This window comes from Schistocerca americana, chromosome X (genome assembly GCF_021461395.2).
Source record: "Schistocerca americana isolate TAMUIC-IGC-003095 chromosome X, iqSchAmer2.1, whole genome shotgun sequence".
Taxonomy (NCBI): domain Eukaryota; kingdom Metazoa; phylum Arthropoda; class Insecta; order Orthoptera; family Acrididae; genus Schistocerca; species Schistocerca americana.
Genome location: NC_060130.1, coordinates 123915679 through 123936733, shown reverse-complemented (window position 1 = coordinate 123936733; position 21055 = coordinate 123915679). Strand labels below are relative to the sequence as shown.

The window sequence follows — 21055 nt, the reverse complement described above, 5'->3', positions numbered from 1 at the left end:
TTATTTGATGACTGCCCAGATTTGGTTTTAATTTAATACCTGTTTCTGGCAATAGCGGAGATATTAAGAATTTTACGTCTCAAATTGTTACTTCCTTTAAACAACATTCTGCCTAGGGCCAGGATGCGAGCAGCGACAAATCAGTAGTAGTGTAATACTGAGCCATCGCCGTCTAGTAGGGACTAGGGAGGATACTTCGCGGGCGATGATTGGGCTCGCTGACAACGTATCTGTACAACAACATCTCTGGAGTTCTCAAAAGTAATCTGTGTTGTGTTTATTGTCAAATGTTGGCAACACGTTTGTTTAGAAGTAGTAAGTGATCACTTGTCAACTGTTGGAACATTGTGTTTTGGTATTAGGGACTATCGTCATGATGGTAAGCTATCGTTATTGTTTATTGCTGCTTTATTACAGACATTATTGTATTTTTCACAAATAACCGAACATTTTTATTATGTAAAGTGTCTGTATAGCTGTTGTGAAACATGGAATTGTGACGACGGTTTATTGAGCCGTTATGTTTTCTTTGAGGAACCTTACAAAGACTGCAATCCTTATAAAACTGACAAATTCTCTGCTCTGTTTTACTTATTATAATACAGGCTCTAACTAATGAGCAATGTATGTAGCTACCCATTTCAAAATTTAAGGTGATTTAATGCATTTTGCATTTCCATGTTTCACTTTAATTGTATTTCGAAAGCCCTTTCGACTGTAAGATACTTCTACTTTTATTATACTGTTACAGCAGTTTAACTCAGAATTAGCAGTAAGTTTTAATGTTACTATGGGTCTCTAGTAGATGCCGGAGAAAATGTATTTGTTTCATCCACTGCTAAAGGCTATATTTGTGATAGTATTTAAATGCCGCCTTGATCATTATTTTGTCTAGTATTTGCATATTTCTTATTCACCATTTTGACCGGGATTATACCACGAGTTCAGTGTAAAAATTTGAAATTTGTTTTTAGTGTCAAGTCGTAGTTGTTAACAGTGGTTAGCGGTTTTGTGTAAGTAGTTCCCGTCATTGTGTGTATACAATTGAGCTTATGAGTTCTGTATATTGACATTTCTCTGCTATGATAGTGCCGTGTTGGTGTATCTAAGAGATCCATTTTATTGGCCGTTGTGTAGGTACTTGCAGACTTAAACGTTCTGTAAACTGACCGTCTAGCTCTGTTTATGGCCAGTTGCAGATGTCTTCCCACGCATTGTCACCTAGATGATTCTGTCTATGGTCAGTTTCCTCGTTGTCCAGTGGTTTTTGTCAGCGCCACAATTTCAAATTGTTTGGATTCGTCTCTCGAAACTGTAGACCAAAACAAAAATCTGTGTTTGCTTTGTGAGTGTATCCACAGTATACAGTGTAAAGATCCTGAAGTTGCCTGAACATATAGGGCATGGTCCAGATGATACAGCACTACCTGTTAGCATAAAGCCAGAGAAGGTTGTGTGTGTCTACTGCATATTTGGGAATATAGTAACCCAGTGAAATGGATATCCTCTTATAGTGACTGTAGCAACTTATAGTGTGCCGACATCCATGACATAATATCTTGCAGTTGATGAACAGAGCTTTCGGTCAAAAGATTTCCTCATTTCAATCATTGAAACAGAAGAAACTGGCCTCGACCTATCACCCTTAGAGCAGTGACTTCTAAAACATGGTTTTTTACTTCAGTGAGAAGATTCACATGTTGCTTATGGCATGCATATTTTGGTACACAATGTATATACCATGTGGCATACAGGTTCTATCTTATTTACTTTCTTGTTTTCATTTCTCATGCCATTAAATGCTATGTTTTTGACCGTACTTCAAAGTTGATATATGTAGCTGCTATACCATTCAACTATTACCTGACATACTAACAGTGACATTATTTTAATTTTAAATGTTGGGTTAAGGTTGCTTAAATATTTCTTTATTTAAAACAATCAGTTTCAGCAGACTTTGCTATTATCTTCAGACCTTAAAAAATCTTTTTGCGATGAAGCATGTTCATTTCACATTGGCTCTTGTGTGGAGTAGTCATGTGGATAAAACTCAGCGGAAACCTTTTATAATGTGCTGATTTTTGTCCAGTGAACATATTTCATAACAAAAAGTTTTTTAATATGTGAAGATGACAGCAAAGTCTGTAAAAACCAGTTGATTTAAATAAAGAAATATTTATGTGATCTTAGCTGTTGAATGTTTTAGCATGTTGCATTTGGTAGGAAGGCATTCAGCTGACAGTTTTCACTGCCCATATATTTCAAAATGATGGTCTGAGTGTGATATCATCCTTCTGTTGAAATCTTGGTAACATTGGCAGACAGATCTGTAGCATAGCCCGAGATCTACATCTACATTTATACTCCGCAAGCCACCCAACGGTGTGTGGCGGAGGGCACTTTCCGTGCCACTGTCATTACCTCCCTTCCTGTTCCAGTCGCGTATGGTTCGCGGGAAGAACGACTGTCTGAAAGCCTCCGTGCGTGCTCTAATCTCTCTAATTTTACATTCGTGATCTCCTCGGGAGGTATAAGTAGGGGGAAGCAATATATTCGATACCTCATCCAGAAACGCACCCTCTCGAAACCTGGCGAGCAAGCTACACCGCGATGCAGAGCGCCTCTCTTGCAGAGTCTGCCACTTGAGTTTGTTAAACATCTCCGTAACGCTATCACGGTTACCAAATAACCCTGTGACGAAACTCGCCACTCTTTGGATCTTCTCTATCTCCTCCGTCAACCCGATCTGGTACGGATCCCACACTGATGAGCAATACTCAAGTATAGGTCGAACGAGTGTTTTGTAAGCCACCTCCTTTGTTGATGGACTACATTTTCTAAGGACTCTCCCAATGAATCTCAACCTGGTACCCGCCTTACCAACAATTAATTTTATATGATCATTCCACTTCACATCGTTCCGCACGCATACTCCCAGATATTTTACAGAAGTAACTGCTACCAGTGTTTGTTCCGCTATCATATAATCATACAATAAAGGATCCTTCTTTCTATGTATTCGCAATACATTACATTTGTCTATGTTAAGGGTCAGTTGCCACTCCCTGCACCAAGTGCCTATCCGCTGCAGATCTTCCTGCATTTCGCTACAATTTTCTAATGCTGCAACTTCTCTGTATACTACAGCATCATCTGCGAAAAGCCGCATGGGACTTCCGACACTATCTACTAGGTCATTTATATATATTGTGAAAAGCAATGGTCCCATAACACTCCCCTGTGGCACGCCAGAGGTTACTTTAACGTCTGTAGACGTCTCTCCATTGATCAGGTGTAATGTAACCTGACAAGTTGATTGCAAGTTGGAATCCAGTGAATATGAATAAGGAATAAAGATTTTGATAAATTGATGTGTTCCAGATCTTGAGGGCTATATTCACTCCATATGTAGCACATTTTTTGTTACAAGAAAATACGCAGAAAATCTGTATACTAGACAGATCTCTGGCAAGTATTACAGTTGTGACCAGAAACAACATAAAAACGAACTTACACCTTACAGTCACTCATCAAGATGAGATTGTAGAATAGAAGAGATGCTCTTCCCCCTCCCTTAAAAGAATTCATCACCGCCCAATGACCCTCTGTAGTTTTACAAACCACCATTGATTATCTTTAATCTGTACACTATGATTTACCATTAAATGATGAAAAGGCCTGGAACCCAAATTCCTATATGAAGAAAAATAACTGGAAACTATAGGGGACACCCTGCTAGACACTACTCTTTTGACATGAACAAAACCCCTTTAGTGCCCCTTCTACCATAGAAACCAAATCATAATACCCTTCCACACACACACACACACACACACACACCCAACCACAGGTCAATCATGCCTTCCATGCCTTGCCTTCCCAATTGCTACTCATCAATTTGTACAAGTACAACCCCCACCTCCCCTTTCCAGAAGACACCATGTACTAACTCCATGCACATCTCATGGCAAAAAGAACATGTGTGAAAAATACACCCATCATTTACAAATGCATCATATGCACAAAAGAATTTGACACAGGATGACACCAATGATGCAATAGCAAAGCAACGTCTTGAATGGCCAACCTAGATTACTCATACCAGGTACCCCTCCTAATGGACCTCCAAATATTATGACAATGGCACCACCATGTGTACTGATTCCTGGTTCGAGAAGCAGAAAATTTCGTCAGCTTCATCAGTTCACCACACTGAAGACACCTCGCACACTTTGTGATTAGGCCATGTAGCTGTAGAAATTTTGTAGTAGCAACCATATCCTCGATCATCACAGACACTAATGAACAACTGTTAAATTTAATCATTAGATCCATACCTAGCAATAAATGACAAACATCATCATCATCATCTTGGACAGTTTCCAGCCACTGGCTGGGTCTGTCGGGAACACAAGCCTCTCCACCGTGTTCTGTCTTTCCACCATTCCCCCTCTTCCACCTTCGTCCAGTTCTCTCCTCTTCTCATCACACATTCCTTCACTCCCTTCACCCATCTATCTCTTGGTCTTCCTCTGGGCCTCTTCCCCTCCAGTTGCAGATCAAACATCCTCTTTGGAATTCGTCCCTCATCCATTCTCTTCATGTGTCCATACCACTGCAGTCTTGATTTTTCTATCCTGTCCTGTACTGGTTCCTCCTTTAGTCTTTCCCTCACATACAAATTTCGCAATCTGTCTCGTCTTGTTACACCCAACCTGCTCCTCTGGAACTTCATTTCACTAGCCTGTATTCTGCTTTTGTGCATTACCCATGTCTCACTTCCGTATGTCAATATGGGGACAAAGTAGGTTCGGTATATAATTCCCTTGGATTTCTGTGGCACCTCCTTGCTCCAAATAAGCCCCCTAATGCATTTGTAGAACTGCCCTGCTTTTCTGCATCTTTCATTTATTTCCATTGCGTTTCCCCCCTTACTTTCAATCACGCTTCCCAGGTACTTGAAGTTCTCTACCACTTGTAGTTTTTCCCCTCCACAAGTTATATCCACATTTAGCCTATTCTTCTTCCTTGTTGTGACAATTATTTCACTTTTCTTTGCAGAGAAATGCATTCCATATTGTGCTGCCGTTGCCTCCCATGCATCTAACTGCTCTTGCACCTCCTTCACGCAATTTCCCCATAACATCAGGTCATCGGCAAAAAGCACTGCTTTCATTTTATGATCTCCAATTGCATCTGATACTTGCTGTAGGATTTCATCCATAACAATAATAAACAATAAAGGCGAAAGTGCACTTCCCTGTCGCAGCCCATTTTCCAGCTTGAACCATGCAGTACGTTCCCTCCCCACTTTCACACAACTCTCACTTCCCTCATACATTTTTCTGACTTTTCGTGTAATCTCTTCATCTATCCCTTTTGCGTTCAGCACATCCCAGAGCTTGTCCCTACAGATACTATCATACGCCTTCTCAATATCCAAAAAGGCCATGATTAAGTCCTTCCCGTACTCATAGTGCCTTTCCTGCAGTTGCCTTACCGCAAATATGAGGTCCGTTGTTGATCTTCCCGGTCTGAAACCGTACTGCTCCTCTTGCAGTCTACTTTCAATACTGCTTCTTATTCTCTTCTCCAGCATCTTTTCATAGATTTTTCCACAGTGGCATAGCAGGGTGATTCCTCTGTAGTTCTCACATCTCCTTTTATCCCCTTTCTTGAAGATCGGGACTATAATTCCTTTCTTCCAATCCTCAGGAATTCTGTTCTCCTTACACACCACCCTCAGCACTCTGTATAGCCACTGGGTTCCTACTTCTCCTGCTGCTCGTATCATATCCACTGTTACTTCGTCCCAACCTGGTGCCTTGCCCCCTTTCATCCTCTTTATGGCTTCTTCCACTTCATTCCAAGTTAGATCATCAATTTCCCCACTATTATAATCGTCTGCTGCCTTAGGCTCTCCATCGCTGTTAGTTACCTGCTTGGCAGCATTCAACAGATCTTCAAAGTACTCCTTCCAAATCTTTTTGAGCTCATGCATTTCCTCCACAACTCTTCCATTATTATCCATGATCCTCAGGCACTCGCTTCTATCATTCCTCTTATTTCTTACCATGGTGTAAAGTACTTTTTTGTTCCCTTCACTGTCCTCTTCTAACATTCTTGTCCATTTTTCCATCCACTTCTTCTTCTCCGCCCTTACTATGGTCTGTGCCGCTTTCTTGCTTTCCTTATATTTTACCCTAGCTTCCTCTGTTCGGGTCTGGAACCATTCTCTGAAGGCTTTGTTCTTTCGAAGTACTGCCTCTTTACATATGTTGTTCCACCATGGGGTTTCCCTACTTCTCCTCTTCGTGCTAGTTCTTCCGCACACAGTCTCAGCTGCCTCAACTAGAGCCCTCTTAAAATCGCCCCATTCTTCTTCCACTGTTCTCTGATCTTCCTTTGGCAGCTTCTTCCTGATCAGTGTCTGGTACTGGGTCCTCCGTTCATCCTCTTTCAGCATCCATGTCTTCAACCTTTTCTCCTGTATATCTGTTGCCCTCCTATCTTTTTTCTCTCTTAGGGTGGCTACCAACAGCCGATGGTCGCTGTCTAAGGCCTCAGATGGTATGACCTTAACATCTGTGAGGCTGCTCATCATCTGCCTATCCACTAGTACATAGTCTACTACTGAAGTTTGGGACCAGTCCCCACTGTACCAAGTTATTTTGTGACTACTCCTCTTCTTGTACCACGAATTTGCGATCGCCAGCCCATTCCTCTTGCAGAATTCCAGCAACAATTTTCCTTCTCTATTTCGGTTCCCCCAGCCCTCTGGTCCCATTATCTCCTCGAATCCTTTCCTGTCTGTGCCAACATGTGCATTGAGGTCCCCTATTATAATCTGATTTCCTCCATTTAGCTGCTTTTGCATGTCATCTTCAAATTCCTCCTTCTCCTTTTTTGTACACCCCACCTGTGGGGCATATGCTTGGATGATTTCAATGCTTTTTCCTTTCACCCGTACTCTGGCTTTTATCATTCGATCATTGATACCTTCCACCTCCTCCTGCAGACCCTCTCTGACCACTATTGCCACTCCATTTCTTCCCCTCTCATTCCCTATCCAGTACAGTTTACATCCTTTACTTAGTGGTTTTTCACCAACTCCTCTCCACCTAGTCTCAGCAAGTCCCAAGATGTCCAATTTCCTCCTTTCCATCATTTCTACAATTTCTTCTAACTTCCCAGTTAGAGTCCTTACGTTTAAGGTGCCCAGCCGTAAACCATCTCGTAATCCTTTTCCATTGCTTGGTCCGTTTCCTGTAAATCCGTTCCGTGATCCGAGGCATGTTCCCTTTTTGAAAGCAGTTGATTTATCCACTACTGGCTTGCTAGGCCTATCGCAGCTTCACCAGAGCCCCGTTAGCCGTCACGTTTCAGGGTTCCCATAGGGCCTTCTCAGTTACCGTAGCGGTCCTGGGGCACACGAAGTCCCCGCTGTACATCGCCCCTAAAGGCAATCCCCTACTTTGTGCCGTTGCCCATCTCCCACGACTTGGACGAGGGGTTGGACTTATGGGAGATAATAAATGACAAACACACAAAATTAAATTCAAAGAACAAACCAATTTGAGATGACAAACCAACAGCTCCACATCCGATAATAAATCGGTAGCCAGTAACTACCGGGATTAACATACCTCACTAACAGGCCAGTAATAGCAACAACAACCACCACCTATACCTCCACCACCACCTCTGAAAACACCAAGTACTACACATCGAAAAGTCCAGTGACACACTGACATCACTTGCAAATAAATTAGGTACACAAGTATTGTATACTAGAGTGCGCCATCACTTCCTCCAACTTGCTTTCTCCAAACACAATCCATTTCATTGATGCCATGCTTCGGTGATGTCACACAACGCAGTTATGTCACATGTCAAATCCGATGGGTAGTATTGCAATTATCGGCTGATGCAGCTCCTACTTTAAAGGTTAGCAAGAGAGGTGCAATAACTGCTAGTGCCATTTTGAATGTGGTCAGTCACTGATGGTTACATTTTGCAATTATATATATATAAAAAAAAAAAAACACACTGTAATTATGAATGTTCAATATTGAAATGTTTTCATTTCAGAAAGCTGAAGATGGAGTTGTTGAGAACGTTAGAGTTGTTGTGCGAGTCCGACCAATGAATGAGAAAGAGAAAAGTTCTGGTTATCGACAAATTACTACTGTAGATTCTGTTAATGCAACAATTTCTGTTGTAAATCCTCAAGCGGATGAGCTAGAACCACCAAAAATTTTTACTTTTGATGTTGTATTTGATACCGATGCAACACAGGTAATTATTAATATTTTTGTTATTAATTATTGCAGAGAGTTAATGAAAGCTTTTTGTTTTTGTGTAGCATTACATTTCCTGGATGTTGCTTTGATACATTTGTCAATTAATTTTTTGCAAACTGTCATAATATTATCAGTGTAGTAATAGTTGTTTAAAGGATTTAATAATATTTTTGTAAAAATTATGTAAACCTGTTGTGGTTGTCTTTCAGCTTGATGTTTACAATGAAACTGCTAGGCCAATAGTAGACAAAGTAGTGTTGGGTTATAATGGAACAATTTTTGCATATGGGCAGACTGGAACCGGAAAAACATATACAATGGAAGGAAACTCCTCTGCTCCTGAACTAAAAGGCATAATTCCAAATTCTTTTGCACATATATTTGGTTACATTGCGAAAGCAAATGGAGACAGGAAGTAAGTTCCAATGAGAGAAACTTTAAGCTTTCTACTTTTTTGTATATACTCAAGGAATGGATCCTAATTTGTGTTTCTTATTTAAACTGTATGTTTAGAAATTATGCAAAACAAGGGAGTTATTTACATTTTGTGTTTAGCGCATTACTGACAAGAACACTATATTGAAAGAGTGGACTGTTTCGATCAGGGGTAATGCAATATTCACATGACTACCATCCCTGCAGTTCAGGCCAGAATGTCATTGCATTCCAGTCCAAGTTGCTGGAGGTGGTGATTTTGTGTGTGTGTGTGTGTGTGTGTGTGTGTGTGTGTGTGTTTCCATTTCTGCATCTAGTGCTCAAAGGCTGGTGTGTAGGTGTCTTTTCATTGCATTGTGCCGGTCTGCAACTTCATGTGTTACTTTTACAGTAAGTGACAATATGTCTTTTCCTTATCTTGTGGATATTCCAAACTGGATTTTCTGTTGTTTAAAAAACCCTCAAATATCTGTGATTACCAATCAGTGATGTAAATTTGAAAGGTCCACCACACTCCAATCTCCAGTGCAACCAAAAGAAAAGTTAAAACAGTTGTCGCTGGGAGGGATGTAATGTTAGTCTATCTGGTACTTGGTAACATAATTCCAAAATATGAAATGATAAAATTTTCACCATTATGTCATCTGTAAATGTATTTTTTTGTGAATAAATAATGATGGTATTTGTATCATATGCTGTAAGATCAGTAAATTCAATAATGCCGTATCTATCAGAATTGTGTGTTAGGACAAGTACAAGCATCCAATGTCATAAGACATTTGCAATGCTGTTTCCTTTGTGTGAGATGTGCTTTCATTTCCTGGTGTTACAGACCATATGTATAAATTTTGTTTTTAATTGTTCTGAACATTGATGATCTGAGTTTTAAACTATTGGTCAGATCTCACTATTACAAAATATTGTGTGTCTGTTGCCAGTTCTGATATTCCTTTTTGACAAGTGCATGAAGTACACATCAGTGTGGTACTGAACTCTGACAACTATTATCAGTTCACAGATGAGTGAAGCTATTATTATGGACCCACTTAGATTCTTAATGTACTTGTGTGGCGTGTTAATGAAAATGGTGTTACAGTTGGTAGGAAATATTTGAAATACATTCTTAGTTTTGAAACAAAACAAAAAAATTTAAAAGGCTAGTTGAACAGCATGATGCTGAGATTTGATTATTAGTCAGCTTGTCAAATGTTGGTTTCAATATAACCTACTGTGATTTGATTCTCAGTGGCCACAGAAATATGGCAAATAGCATAATGGAAACAATAGTATTAAAGACTTTGTAAACATTATGGGAAGATTTGCAAATTTTAATTTCTAAATCAAATAACTTTTTTTGCGTGTGCAGCTTATAGACAACTGTTGTTTCTGTTTCACCTACTGGTTATGACCTTATTAAGAACATGGTTTCTTTATATTTTCTTTTATGTCCTTTAGCATTGATCTGCTTAACTTCAGAATTATGAGCCTAACCATTTGAACAATTTTCCTGCAGGCTTCATTGAATGATAATGGCTGATATTTTATAATGACAAATGCACAGATGTGTGGCAGTGAGATCTGCTTGTCCTATGTACACAGTTTGAGACATAAATGAGGACATTATTTTAAAGACCTCATTGTTTGTCGGATGAGTTATGGACTTTGTTTAATGTTTAGTGATATTAAATCTTTATGAAGTGAAAATGTAACAATGGAAGGTCTAGGTTGAAATGAAAATGTATTGGAGAAACAAGTGAAACAGTGGATAATCCACAATTTAGCTATACAATGTTCCTAGAACTCCAGTATCAAAGGTGCCATTTTCATAATTTGCATTGGTTAATAGGCAGAGTACATCTAAGAAAATGGCTGCAGTGCTGTAATCCATATGGCTCTGCATTTGTGCGCAAAAATACACTGAATTTGCAATGGAGCTGCTTCTCATTTCATGGTGGCCTGTATGGAACTGCAGCTAAGCTCCAAAAGTACATTACTTATTTGTAGGTTTTTCAATGTACAGTTTTCACTGTTTATTGATGTTGATATACGAAAATAAGAATTTGAGTTTATGACTTAGCGAGAGACCATATGCATGAATAGAGACCATATGCATGAATATTTTCCTATCTCTGATACTGTACTGATACTTCCATGTCGTGGTGTACTACTGCCGTTGTCATCACAAAATATTGAGATATTGACATGATATCTTTCTATATGTGAATACTCACAGGGGATAGGCAAAATAACATGAACACTTGTACTTAATTTTGAATGATTTATTAATAAGGGGTTGGACCCCATTTGCCCATAATACAGCTGTGATTCTTCTTGGAATACCGGCATATAATAATGTATAGTCTCCAGAGGAATGTTGTGCCACTCTTCGATCAGAACTACTTCTAACTCCTGTAGGACGAGGGAGGTGGAAATCTGCTTTGGAGTCTGCACTCCAATACCGCCCACAACGGTTTGATAATGTTCAAGTCTGGGCATTGTGCTGGCCACAGAAGACGCTGCAGTTCAGTTACATGCTCCTCATTTCACGATTATACTGTCCTGGCTGTGTGAATGGGTCCATGATCGTCCTGAAATGTGACATCATTGCTGGGGGCAGCATTTGAATTGTGGGGTGCACCTGATCACCTGAAATGTTCACATAATAGTTGGCTGTAACACGGCCTTTGAGAGTAATGATGAGACCAGCAGAACACTATGATGTAGCTGCCCACACCATCACACTTCCACCTCCATGCTTAACCATTGGAATCAGCCAATCAGGATTGTAAGCTTCTTTTTGCATTCTCCAGATGCAAACCTGGCCTGATGTTGACTCATTGCCCATATGACATGTTTCCACTGATCAGCTGTCCAGGATTTATGCCCCTGACACCATGTTTTATGCTGCTTTGCGTTGGTTGTTGTCACTAATGGTTTCGGTATAGCAGCTCGTCCATGAATATTAGCTTTATGGAGCTCTCGGCAGACAGTGTCGATAGATACAGGGCCTAGAAGATGGCTATTGAGCTCGGCAGTCACTTAAACTGCTGTAGTTTTGTGTTGTTTTGACACAATTCATGTTAGTGTAGGACGATCTCTGCCATTTAGATTTGATTTACACCCACTGTTATGTTTACATGATGATGTCTTTCATATTTTGTGTAGGCTGTCATGACTGTTGAAACAGTTGCTCTTGAAACCTTGGCCTCTGTGTGCAAATAAGAAGTGTGCACTACTTGTAAACAACCTGCACTGATGCCTAGTCTGTAATGAACATGCACGACGCGTGTCTTACTTGTGTTGTTGACTGTCAAACACAAGCATCCCATTATTACCACTGTTCACATTATTTTGCATATCCCTTGTGTAAATACAAGATCAATTTGGATTAAAAATATAAAGGTGTATAAACTAACAAAGAGACCACACATCAGTTGGATTTTTGCATTTTTTATGCTTACAGTACTTGAAGTTTAGAACTCAAATATCAGTTAGCCAAAGCAGTTCCATGCAACTCCCAAAAATTCTTGAGAAAAATGACTCTGAAGTTTTCCGAGCATCTCAAGTACTCCGAAGTCAGGTCGACTTTTTGACAGGTTGCATGGTTCTGTGGTAAAATGCATGCCTGTTATTTGGGCAGCACGGGTTCAATTACTGGCCGATGCAAATTTTTAAACAAAGGTGCGTGTTCTACAAGTATTTCCTCGATGTGTAAAATGCTTAAAAATGGGGAAGAAATCGGTACTGCTCAAGATTGGTAGTAGCTGGTTTGAGTCTAATTTCGTTCATTGTCGTTTTTCTTTTTTTTTTCCATTCACTTCGAATATCTACATCATTTAAATATAAATTCATCAACTATGTGCATACTTAACACATACGTCATTATAATTTTTATGAAAAGTGAATATCTTATTTCTAGTTACATATTGCATGCAAAAATACAGTTTCATTGCAAATATAAATTCTTAATTACTTTTTATAAAACTTTGGTAATAAGGATTGTTAACATTAAACATGTACAATTTTTTCATCTTTATGTACTTTATGTATCACAAAAATTCTTGTGGAATATGCACCTTCGTTTAAAAATTTGCGCCAGTTAGGAATCAAACTGTGCTCACCTGTGTGGCAGACGTTCATTCTGCACAGAGCCGCATGGGGTGTCGAATAAACTGATCCCGTACGTAAGGTATTAAAGACGCTTGAAAAGCTCCAAACTCAATTTTCTTGAGAGCTTTTCAGAGTTGCAGGATATGCTTTGGGGAGTTAATATTTGAGTTCTGAGCTTCATGTACCATAAATATAAGTATTATAAAAAATCTGATTTCCTTGTAGTCTCCTTGTCAGTACATACAAAAACTACTGATACAAACACGTTATGTAGATTGCAATGTTCATACACAAACAAACATATACCTCAAACTGGCCAATCTATATTACTAAAATGCTATCCTGGAACCCATTACTGATTGCGGTGTAGCGGTAACAAAAGTTTGATTTTTAATACTCCACGTATTTAATGACAAAATTTAAAATGCTGTTATACTCTGCTCAGTTAGAAGTATGCTCTTACATTAAAAGATAACACAATAAGACATGTATTACAGCTAGAAACTGTGTATTTCTCTCGAGTCAACGTAACTGACAGCACAAATATACAGACTAAATTCATCCAGTATTTGAGAATGAAAGTGCTTGTTGACTTCCGACAAAGATTACATGTAATTTCAAACACTTACGAAACTTTTTCTCGCTGGTAGCAACCACAAAAATGATGGAAGAAAAGAAGTTTATCGTATGCAGTATTTTTGCTGTTTTTGAAATAAAACTTCAGCATCAGACATGATGTTTTGATTTATTATTTCTTTACTACTAACTCTGTTCACAACACAGTTTACAGACAGTATCCATATATACCATTTAACTTTCATGCAAAATTATGTCATTGTACAACATGCAGTTCAGGAGATATGAAGTCTAAACATTTAGATTCATTAAAAAAAAAAAAAAAAAAAAAAAAAAAAAAAGCAGGCATGACATTTTAACTTAGTACTTCTTTAGTGCGAACACTATTTGCAGACAATATCTACCTATTGTTTCTTGAAGTTTTCATGGGAAATCAAATACTTCCTCTTTTTCAGGAGCGCATGTAGGATATTATTAACTAGAGTATCATTATATTGACTGACAGCCTTTCAACCATTCTCAGTGTGAGTCATTTGTGTTAAAAGTTCTGCAAGAGACCCATCTCAGAAATGGCTGAAAGGTTATAAGCCGAAAAAATGGATACGCCAGTTAAGGATATCCCACGTGCACTCCCAAAAGATGATGGACTGTAACATTATATCACTGAATGTACCAGAAAAATTATGTCATTGTACAACACATAGTATAGGAGATACGACATCGTGAACATTGAGTTGTGTGAAAACTAGTTTTCCAGAAATGGGGTGCTAATTACCCAGTTTATATTCATCTGATGTTTCGTAATGAGAACACTTAACAATGCCCGACAAACTTTAAGCACAATTTCAAACATTCTGTAAACTTTTTTTTCACTTACATGCTTAAACGCAAATATTTAACACTTTTGTAAAGTAATCAGATGTTTGAAGCAGTTTTATGCATAGCAGCTAGGTTCTTCAAAGACAGGAGGGTGAATACTATTGTAGTACGTGAACACTAATATATTACAGTGTTATTAAAATAACCAGTTTTAGAATATAACGTGAACATAAGACTTCCTTTTTGTTTGTTTTATCACCTGATAGCTATAGACCGTTGGCATTGTTTGAGGTGCTTGCCTCGAAAGTTTCATAAAAATGAAAACCTCTGTATTAAAAATATGTAATAAAGTGAGAACATGAGTTCCAGCTTCATCAAATTTTTGACATGATTAAGTTTTGGAGACCACTGTAATAAATAAATTAAAGAAAGGACATTCCTCGATTAGATAAGCTGTAACAGGCATAATAAATAATATAATGTGCAGAAAGTTGGTGTGTGGAGAACATGCAAATGCGCTACTGGGAAAAAACTAAGGTAAAATACTAAGTACATGTATTTGGTGTCACATGTTTGCTTGCCGTAAGCATTAAACTTTATACTTGTTTCATTGTTATGTACATTAATGATTACTTTTTTTTTTTTTTTTTTTTTTTTTTTTTACAGAAAAAGAAAACATGGTAAAGTTTATTAAAAAAAGATTAATACTTAGCTGTGGCATTTTATTTTCTGTTTACATTTAAAATTTATGATCTGAATAAGAACATGAATTGTAAACATATCTGGAACAGTGTTTCAAAGAAGATGCACGTTCCTGTGATAAACAATAACATAATCTCATTCAGATTCATTATTCCAGTATAAAATTTCATAGCAATTGATGACTTCATCTTTTAACATAACCCTCCCTCCTTCCCTATCAACGTCCCTATCGTCTGTGTGGACATGTAGGCTTAATGATAAAGAAGTATTTTTGGCATAGGAACTTGGTTAAGGGAAACTGTTCTCTGATCAGTCAAGCCTGTTTTAATTTTTATTGTTGGAAGCCTAAATGTGACAAGTTTTACAACAACTGTTACTTCTGCAGGATTTAGGTTCTGCTTTGGGTTTTATTCTGCAAGTTGTAGTGATGGTCTTTCTGAGAGTGTGACATACGAAACAGATAGTTCGTGTCCAGTGTGAGAGCAATGATGGTTTGACTTGGGAGGATTTTCTCGGAAGATTTCTATCGTCTTGTTGGGGAGTGGGTTTTTGTGGCACAAATATAAAGCTGGTAGCCAGTAGACAAAAATTAATAAATTGGACTATAGACTGAAACATATTCTTTCCCTGAAAATGAAAAGTTCAATAGTATTTTAATGTGGCAATGTGCGAGTTGTTCAAGAATAATGGCTTCAATGTGCTAGGTCTTGGAAAAATGTGATATCACAGTGTAGGAGTGTCGTGCAGAGCAAGCAGAGATAGTTTGGGATTGCCTCTGCTATATTAATGTATCTCTGTAGAACTATCTTGATAGGTGTAATTACTGTCTTTATGGTAGAAACTATCCTTCAATGACGAATCATAAATTCCTCACCCCTAGCTGTGCTTCATCTTATTCACCTAGATCCCTTTTTTATGACGCCAACCTCATTGTGGTTGATAAAGCTATCATCTTCAGCATTGAAATAGGTCTCAACTAGCCATCCTCCTTGTAGACGTAGGATTTACAATTGTCATAACGTCCACATTGAGTGAGTTTCTACCAACTTTGTCACCTCCACCTACAAGCTTTGCTGAATCCAATTTCACAAGTCCACCTTGACCTCCAATGAATGCTTATATACCTTTCTGGCCACCCCTTAAATTAGCCATGTCAAATCAGTTAATAACTGTGCTGATGTGGGACAATGGCACAAGAAAAATAAGAATAATTCTATTTTGTAAAGGCTACAGACTAAGAAGCAAAACCAAAGTGTAAGTCAAATGGGGTTTTTGTTATCTACATCCTTTAAGGAATCCATCAAAAGTGCTGGCATCAAACTGACAAGAATGCCATGTACTGCACATTGCAAACACTGTCTGTAGGTGTTAGAGCAAAGGATAAACTGTCACAAGAGTCCACCAGTGGTACTACATAAATTATAACAAACATATAATCACAATTTGACTCCTGTGGCAGCTTATCACAGTCAGAGGGTTCAAAGAAATTCCAAGACAGTTACTGTAAAAAAATCAGGAGAGAATTCATTCCTCATTATTGCCAAATCCAATTTGTGCCTCGTCTCTGATGACCTTGTCGTCAATGAGATTTTAAACTCTATCTTTCCAAGTGCCATCTTATTTTTCCCCTGAGATATGATATAAGAGAGTTCTTACGTAAGGATCTGAAAACTGTATGATATTACTAGTCTCATATTTGTATACATGGAACCTGTACTTACAATGAAATGGAGTTGCAGTATTTGAAGAGGAAACTGTGATACATCCTTTTTCTGTCAACATTAACAGAGTTTAAGAATTGACTGTCTGAGGAGACTTTTTTAGAATAACCCACAATCATAGCTCTGAAATTAATGTTTTGAAGAGCAAAATACTGAAAATTTTTGAGCTTATTTATTTTTTAACTATATGATTTATCCGAGGTAATATTTGAAGTTGTGACACAATTTGTCACCATTTCATGTACGAAAAAGTATATTATACACTGATTTACATGAAGAATAACTACAGAAATTGCTTCAGAATTTGCAAGCATGATATCAGGATACAACTGACAGGAATTCAACCTGACACTATAACTCGTTAATGAGCCATAGCATCCAGGTCCAGACATTTTTTTAAATTGTTTTGAAATTAAACTGGTCCTTTTGTAACTCTATTCATTGTTAGTACATAAACAACAAGTAAGTAAATGGTAATTGAGATCTTCATTTTCAATTTTTATCAACTTAAGACTGATTGGTAAGTTGGCCTTGCTGTGCCATCTTAGCCCTGTATAGTTACTCTTCTGTAGATGTACATTATCATGAATAGGTTAACAGAAAAAAAAAAAATCAATAGTGTCATATCTCATAGGGGAACTTGAAACTTTAGCGCAGGGTAGGAGCATGTAGAGGAACTCTGGCTCAAAGAATAACTGACCATGCCCTGGATAATATGTACTCAGTAGAACAGTTCATAATGGGAGGGACCCTCACTGGTATACAGTCAGGTTTCAGTGACTACTGTAGCATAATATCGTCAAAGGATCTTTCACAAAGCCCAGAGGAATTGTGGTTGTATGTAAAGGCTGCTAGTGGCCCCTAAGTTAGTGTCCAGTCCCTAGCGAATGAGACAGGAACTAAAATTGAGGATAGCAAAGCCAAAGTTGAAATCCTGAACTCTGTTTTCAAATGTTCCTTTAGAAAGGAAGACCCAGGGGAATTGCCCCAATTTAATCTTTGTACCACTGGAATGATAACTGAAATCAGTATGAGTGTCATTGGTGTTGAGAAGCAACTGAAATCATTAAAATTGTACAAAACTCCAGGGCCCGATGGAATACCTATCATATTCTAAATTGAATTTGCAGTTGAGTGAAATGTCGGCAGAAGTGCCAACACCGTGTTGTTTGAGGAGGCCGAAATGCACGCTATAAGCTCACGCAGGATGGCGTGAGGTCTGAAACAGGATACGTAATGAATGCTATAAAGAAAAATACGTAGCTGCTGGAATACTTAACTTTAATCCATCATTTGTATACATCGTTCTTGATGAGACATGCTTCATACGATAAGTATCAATTGCTATGGCGCCTTGCTAGGTCGTAGCCATTGACTTAGCTGAAGGCTATTCTAACTATCTTCTCTGCAAATAAACGAGGCTTCGTCAGTGTTGCATCGCTAGCTAAGTCGTCCGTACAACTGGGGCGAGTGCTAGTAAGTCTCTCTAGACCTGCCGTGTGGTGGCGCTCGGTCTGCAATCACTGATAGTGGCGACACGTGGGTCCGACGTATACTAATGGACCACAGCCGATTTAAAAGCTACCACCTAGCAAGTGTGGTGTCTGGCGGTGACACCACATTCCTCCCCCGCAAATCGGCGAACGGTGGTGTTATAAGGCTTCCGCCTGCCGTGGGGAGGACCCCATGTTGGCGTGTGCGACAAGGTGGGGAGCCTAACAACAGGCGAGGCTGTGCCACCCGCACCCGGCCATTCGGTCCGAGGGGAGCTAGGAAACGCCTGAAAACCTAGTCCAGGGTGCACGCCAACATCCGGTGTATGCGCCCGTAGATAGTCAGGAGGGGCCGACAGGTCGACCTCCATCGAGTCGGAGCACCCGACTGGCGAAGACGACAGATGGTCCGGAGCGGGCAAGAGTTCCATGTCGGAGGACAGCTGGTCACGGGAAGCGATCGGCGGCGCGTGACCCAGGGAGGTGCTTGGCGGCTGCAGCGAAGCGTCCACTGCGGACGGCGCCGGCGGGAGAACAGGTGGCGGCGCGTCGCCATGGGGCAAAATGGAAGGCAGCGTCGGTAACACCTGGGGATGAGGCGAGCCAGTAGATGGGTCCCCAGGGCGCTGACCGGACGGCACCGTCGCTGAAAGCAGACGGGGAGCGGCAGAACCCGTGCGACGACAGAGGCACAGCTGATTGAGATGCCGACGCACTTCACCAGAGGCCCCCAAAACCAAATACGTAGCGCGGCCGAGGCAGCGAAGAATGCGCCCCGCGAGCCAACGCCATGAACCTCGATAGTTGCGACAGTATACAACGTCGCCTGGAGCAAAAGCAGGTGGCTGCCGCTGCACAGGAACCTGATGCGGTGGATGCAGCAAAGACATCAAGGTTCGATGAGGATGACCGTGGAGCAACTCAGCCGGCGAGCGACAATCTCGGGGCTGAGAGCGATACGAAGACAAAAAGAGCAATAACGCATCCTCCCGAGAATGCGACTCTAACTGCAACATCTGTGACGTGAAAGTCTGGACCAATCGTTCAGCGGCACCGTTTGACTGAGGCGAAACGGCGCGGATGTCAGATGTTGAATACCATTGGCCTTGCAGAACGACTGAAATTCTGCGGACATAAATTGTGGGCCATTGTCGGAAACTATAGTCTGTGGAAGACCTTCAATGCAAAAGATAGCGGATAACGCTTGGATGGTGGCAGATAACGTCGTGGAAGACATCCTGACAACAAAAGGAAAATTACTAAAGGAATCGACAACAACCAACCATCGAGCATTCCAGAATGGACCAGCAAAATCGATGTGCAAACGTTGCCAAGGGGAAGTGGCTTTTGGCCATGCAAAGAATTTCCGCGGTGGTGCGGATTGTTGTTCGGCACACGCCATGCAAGAAGAGCACATATTCGTAATCGCAGCATCGATTCCGAACCAAGTACAGTGCTGACGAGCAAGTTGTTTCGTGCGCACTATACCCCAATGTCCTTGGTGGAGAAGCCTTAAGACAGAGGACTGTAACGAACGTGGGACCACGACTCGGGACTGATCATTATCAGAATGCAACAGCAAAACACCACGTCGAACCAAAAGTCTCTCCTTGTGAGCAAAAAATCTGCGAACCAACAGATCCTCGATCCGTGACTTTGACAAGGGCCATTGCGTAGCAACAAAACGCAAAACTGTAGCAAGGACAAGGTCAGCAGCTGTGGCTGTAGCTACACGACGAAAATCAATCGGAAACGATTCGACCACGTCATCGGTTTCCGCATCAATGAACATGCAAGCAAGTTCGGAAGAATCGAATGCTCTATCCTCAGCAACAGGCAAACGGGACAACGCATCGGCGTTTCCGTGCTTAGCAGTGGACCGATACAAGATATCGTAGCGGTACTGCAAGAGGAAAATAGACCAGCGAATGAATTTCTGCGCTGTACGCGGAGGTACAGGCTTGGACGGATGAAAATGCGATGTCAAAGGCTTGTGGTCTGTGATGATGGTAAAGTGACGACCATACAAGAAATCATGAAACTTTGTAACACCAAATACGAGAGCCAAAGCTTCCTTCTCGATCTGTGAATAATTTCTTTGCGCAGACGAGAGCAATTTTGACGCAAAGGAAATAGGGCGACCATGCGATCCATCTTTGTGCGCAAGCACAGCACCGATCCCGATATCCGATGCATCTACCATCAACAAAAGGGTTTTCTGGGGATCGAATGGCGTAAGGCAAGGATTTGAAAGCAACTCCGATTTCAACTGGCGAAAGGCGCGTTCGCATTCCGTCGTCCAGACAAACGGGACACATTTACGGCGTAAGCGATGAAGCGGAGCTGAAATGGAAGAGGCTTGCGGCACATAGTATAATAATGAAGTTTTCCCAGCACACTCTGTAGCTGCTTCAAATTCTGCGGCGAAGGCAAGTCTTGTATGGCACGGAGGTGCCCTGGACTCGGATGTATGCCTTGGGCATTGATTACATGTCCCAAATATGGTAAGCCACGAGCAAAAAACACACATTTGTCCTTCCGCAAGCGAAGACCATGTTGTCGCAAGACCTGAAATAATGTTCGGAGGTTTGCTGAATGTTCTTCTTCTGTTTTTCCGGAGATCACAATATCGTCCAGATAGTTTGCTGCAGTAGGGACCGACACACAAACAGTTTGCAGATACTGCTGAAACAATGCAGGGGCGGATGCACACCCGAATGGCAGTCTTTTGAATCGATACAAACCAAGATGCGTGTTAACCACCAATACGCGCTGGGATTCTTCGTCCACCGGTATGTGCAAGTACGCATCTGCGAGGTCCAACTTAGAAAAATATTTACCCGGGCACAGTTTGTCAAAAAGATCTTCCGGGCGGGGTAAAGGAAAAGTGGCAATC

General features: G+C 40.4%; 1 protein-coding gene across 1 annotated transcript in view; it reads left to right on the top strand.

The window, feature by feature from the left end:
• The first annotated feature begins 282 nt into the window (after positions 1 to 282).
• LOC124556452 (kinesin-like protein KIF3A) overlaps positions 283 to 21055 on the top strand; it is a 122591-nt gene continuing 101818 nt past the window's right edge. The window contains exons 1-3 of the mRNA XM_047130403.1: positions 283 to 379; positions 8092 to 8298; positions 8513 to 8718. Of these exons, the coding sequence (XP_046986359.1) occupies positions 374 to 379; positions 8092 to 8298; positions 8513 to 8718 (419 nt within the window). The 5' untranslated portion in view covers positions 283 to 373. The remainder of the gene's footprint in view (positions 380 to 8091; positions 8299 to 8512; positions 8719 to 21055) is intronic.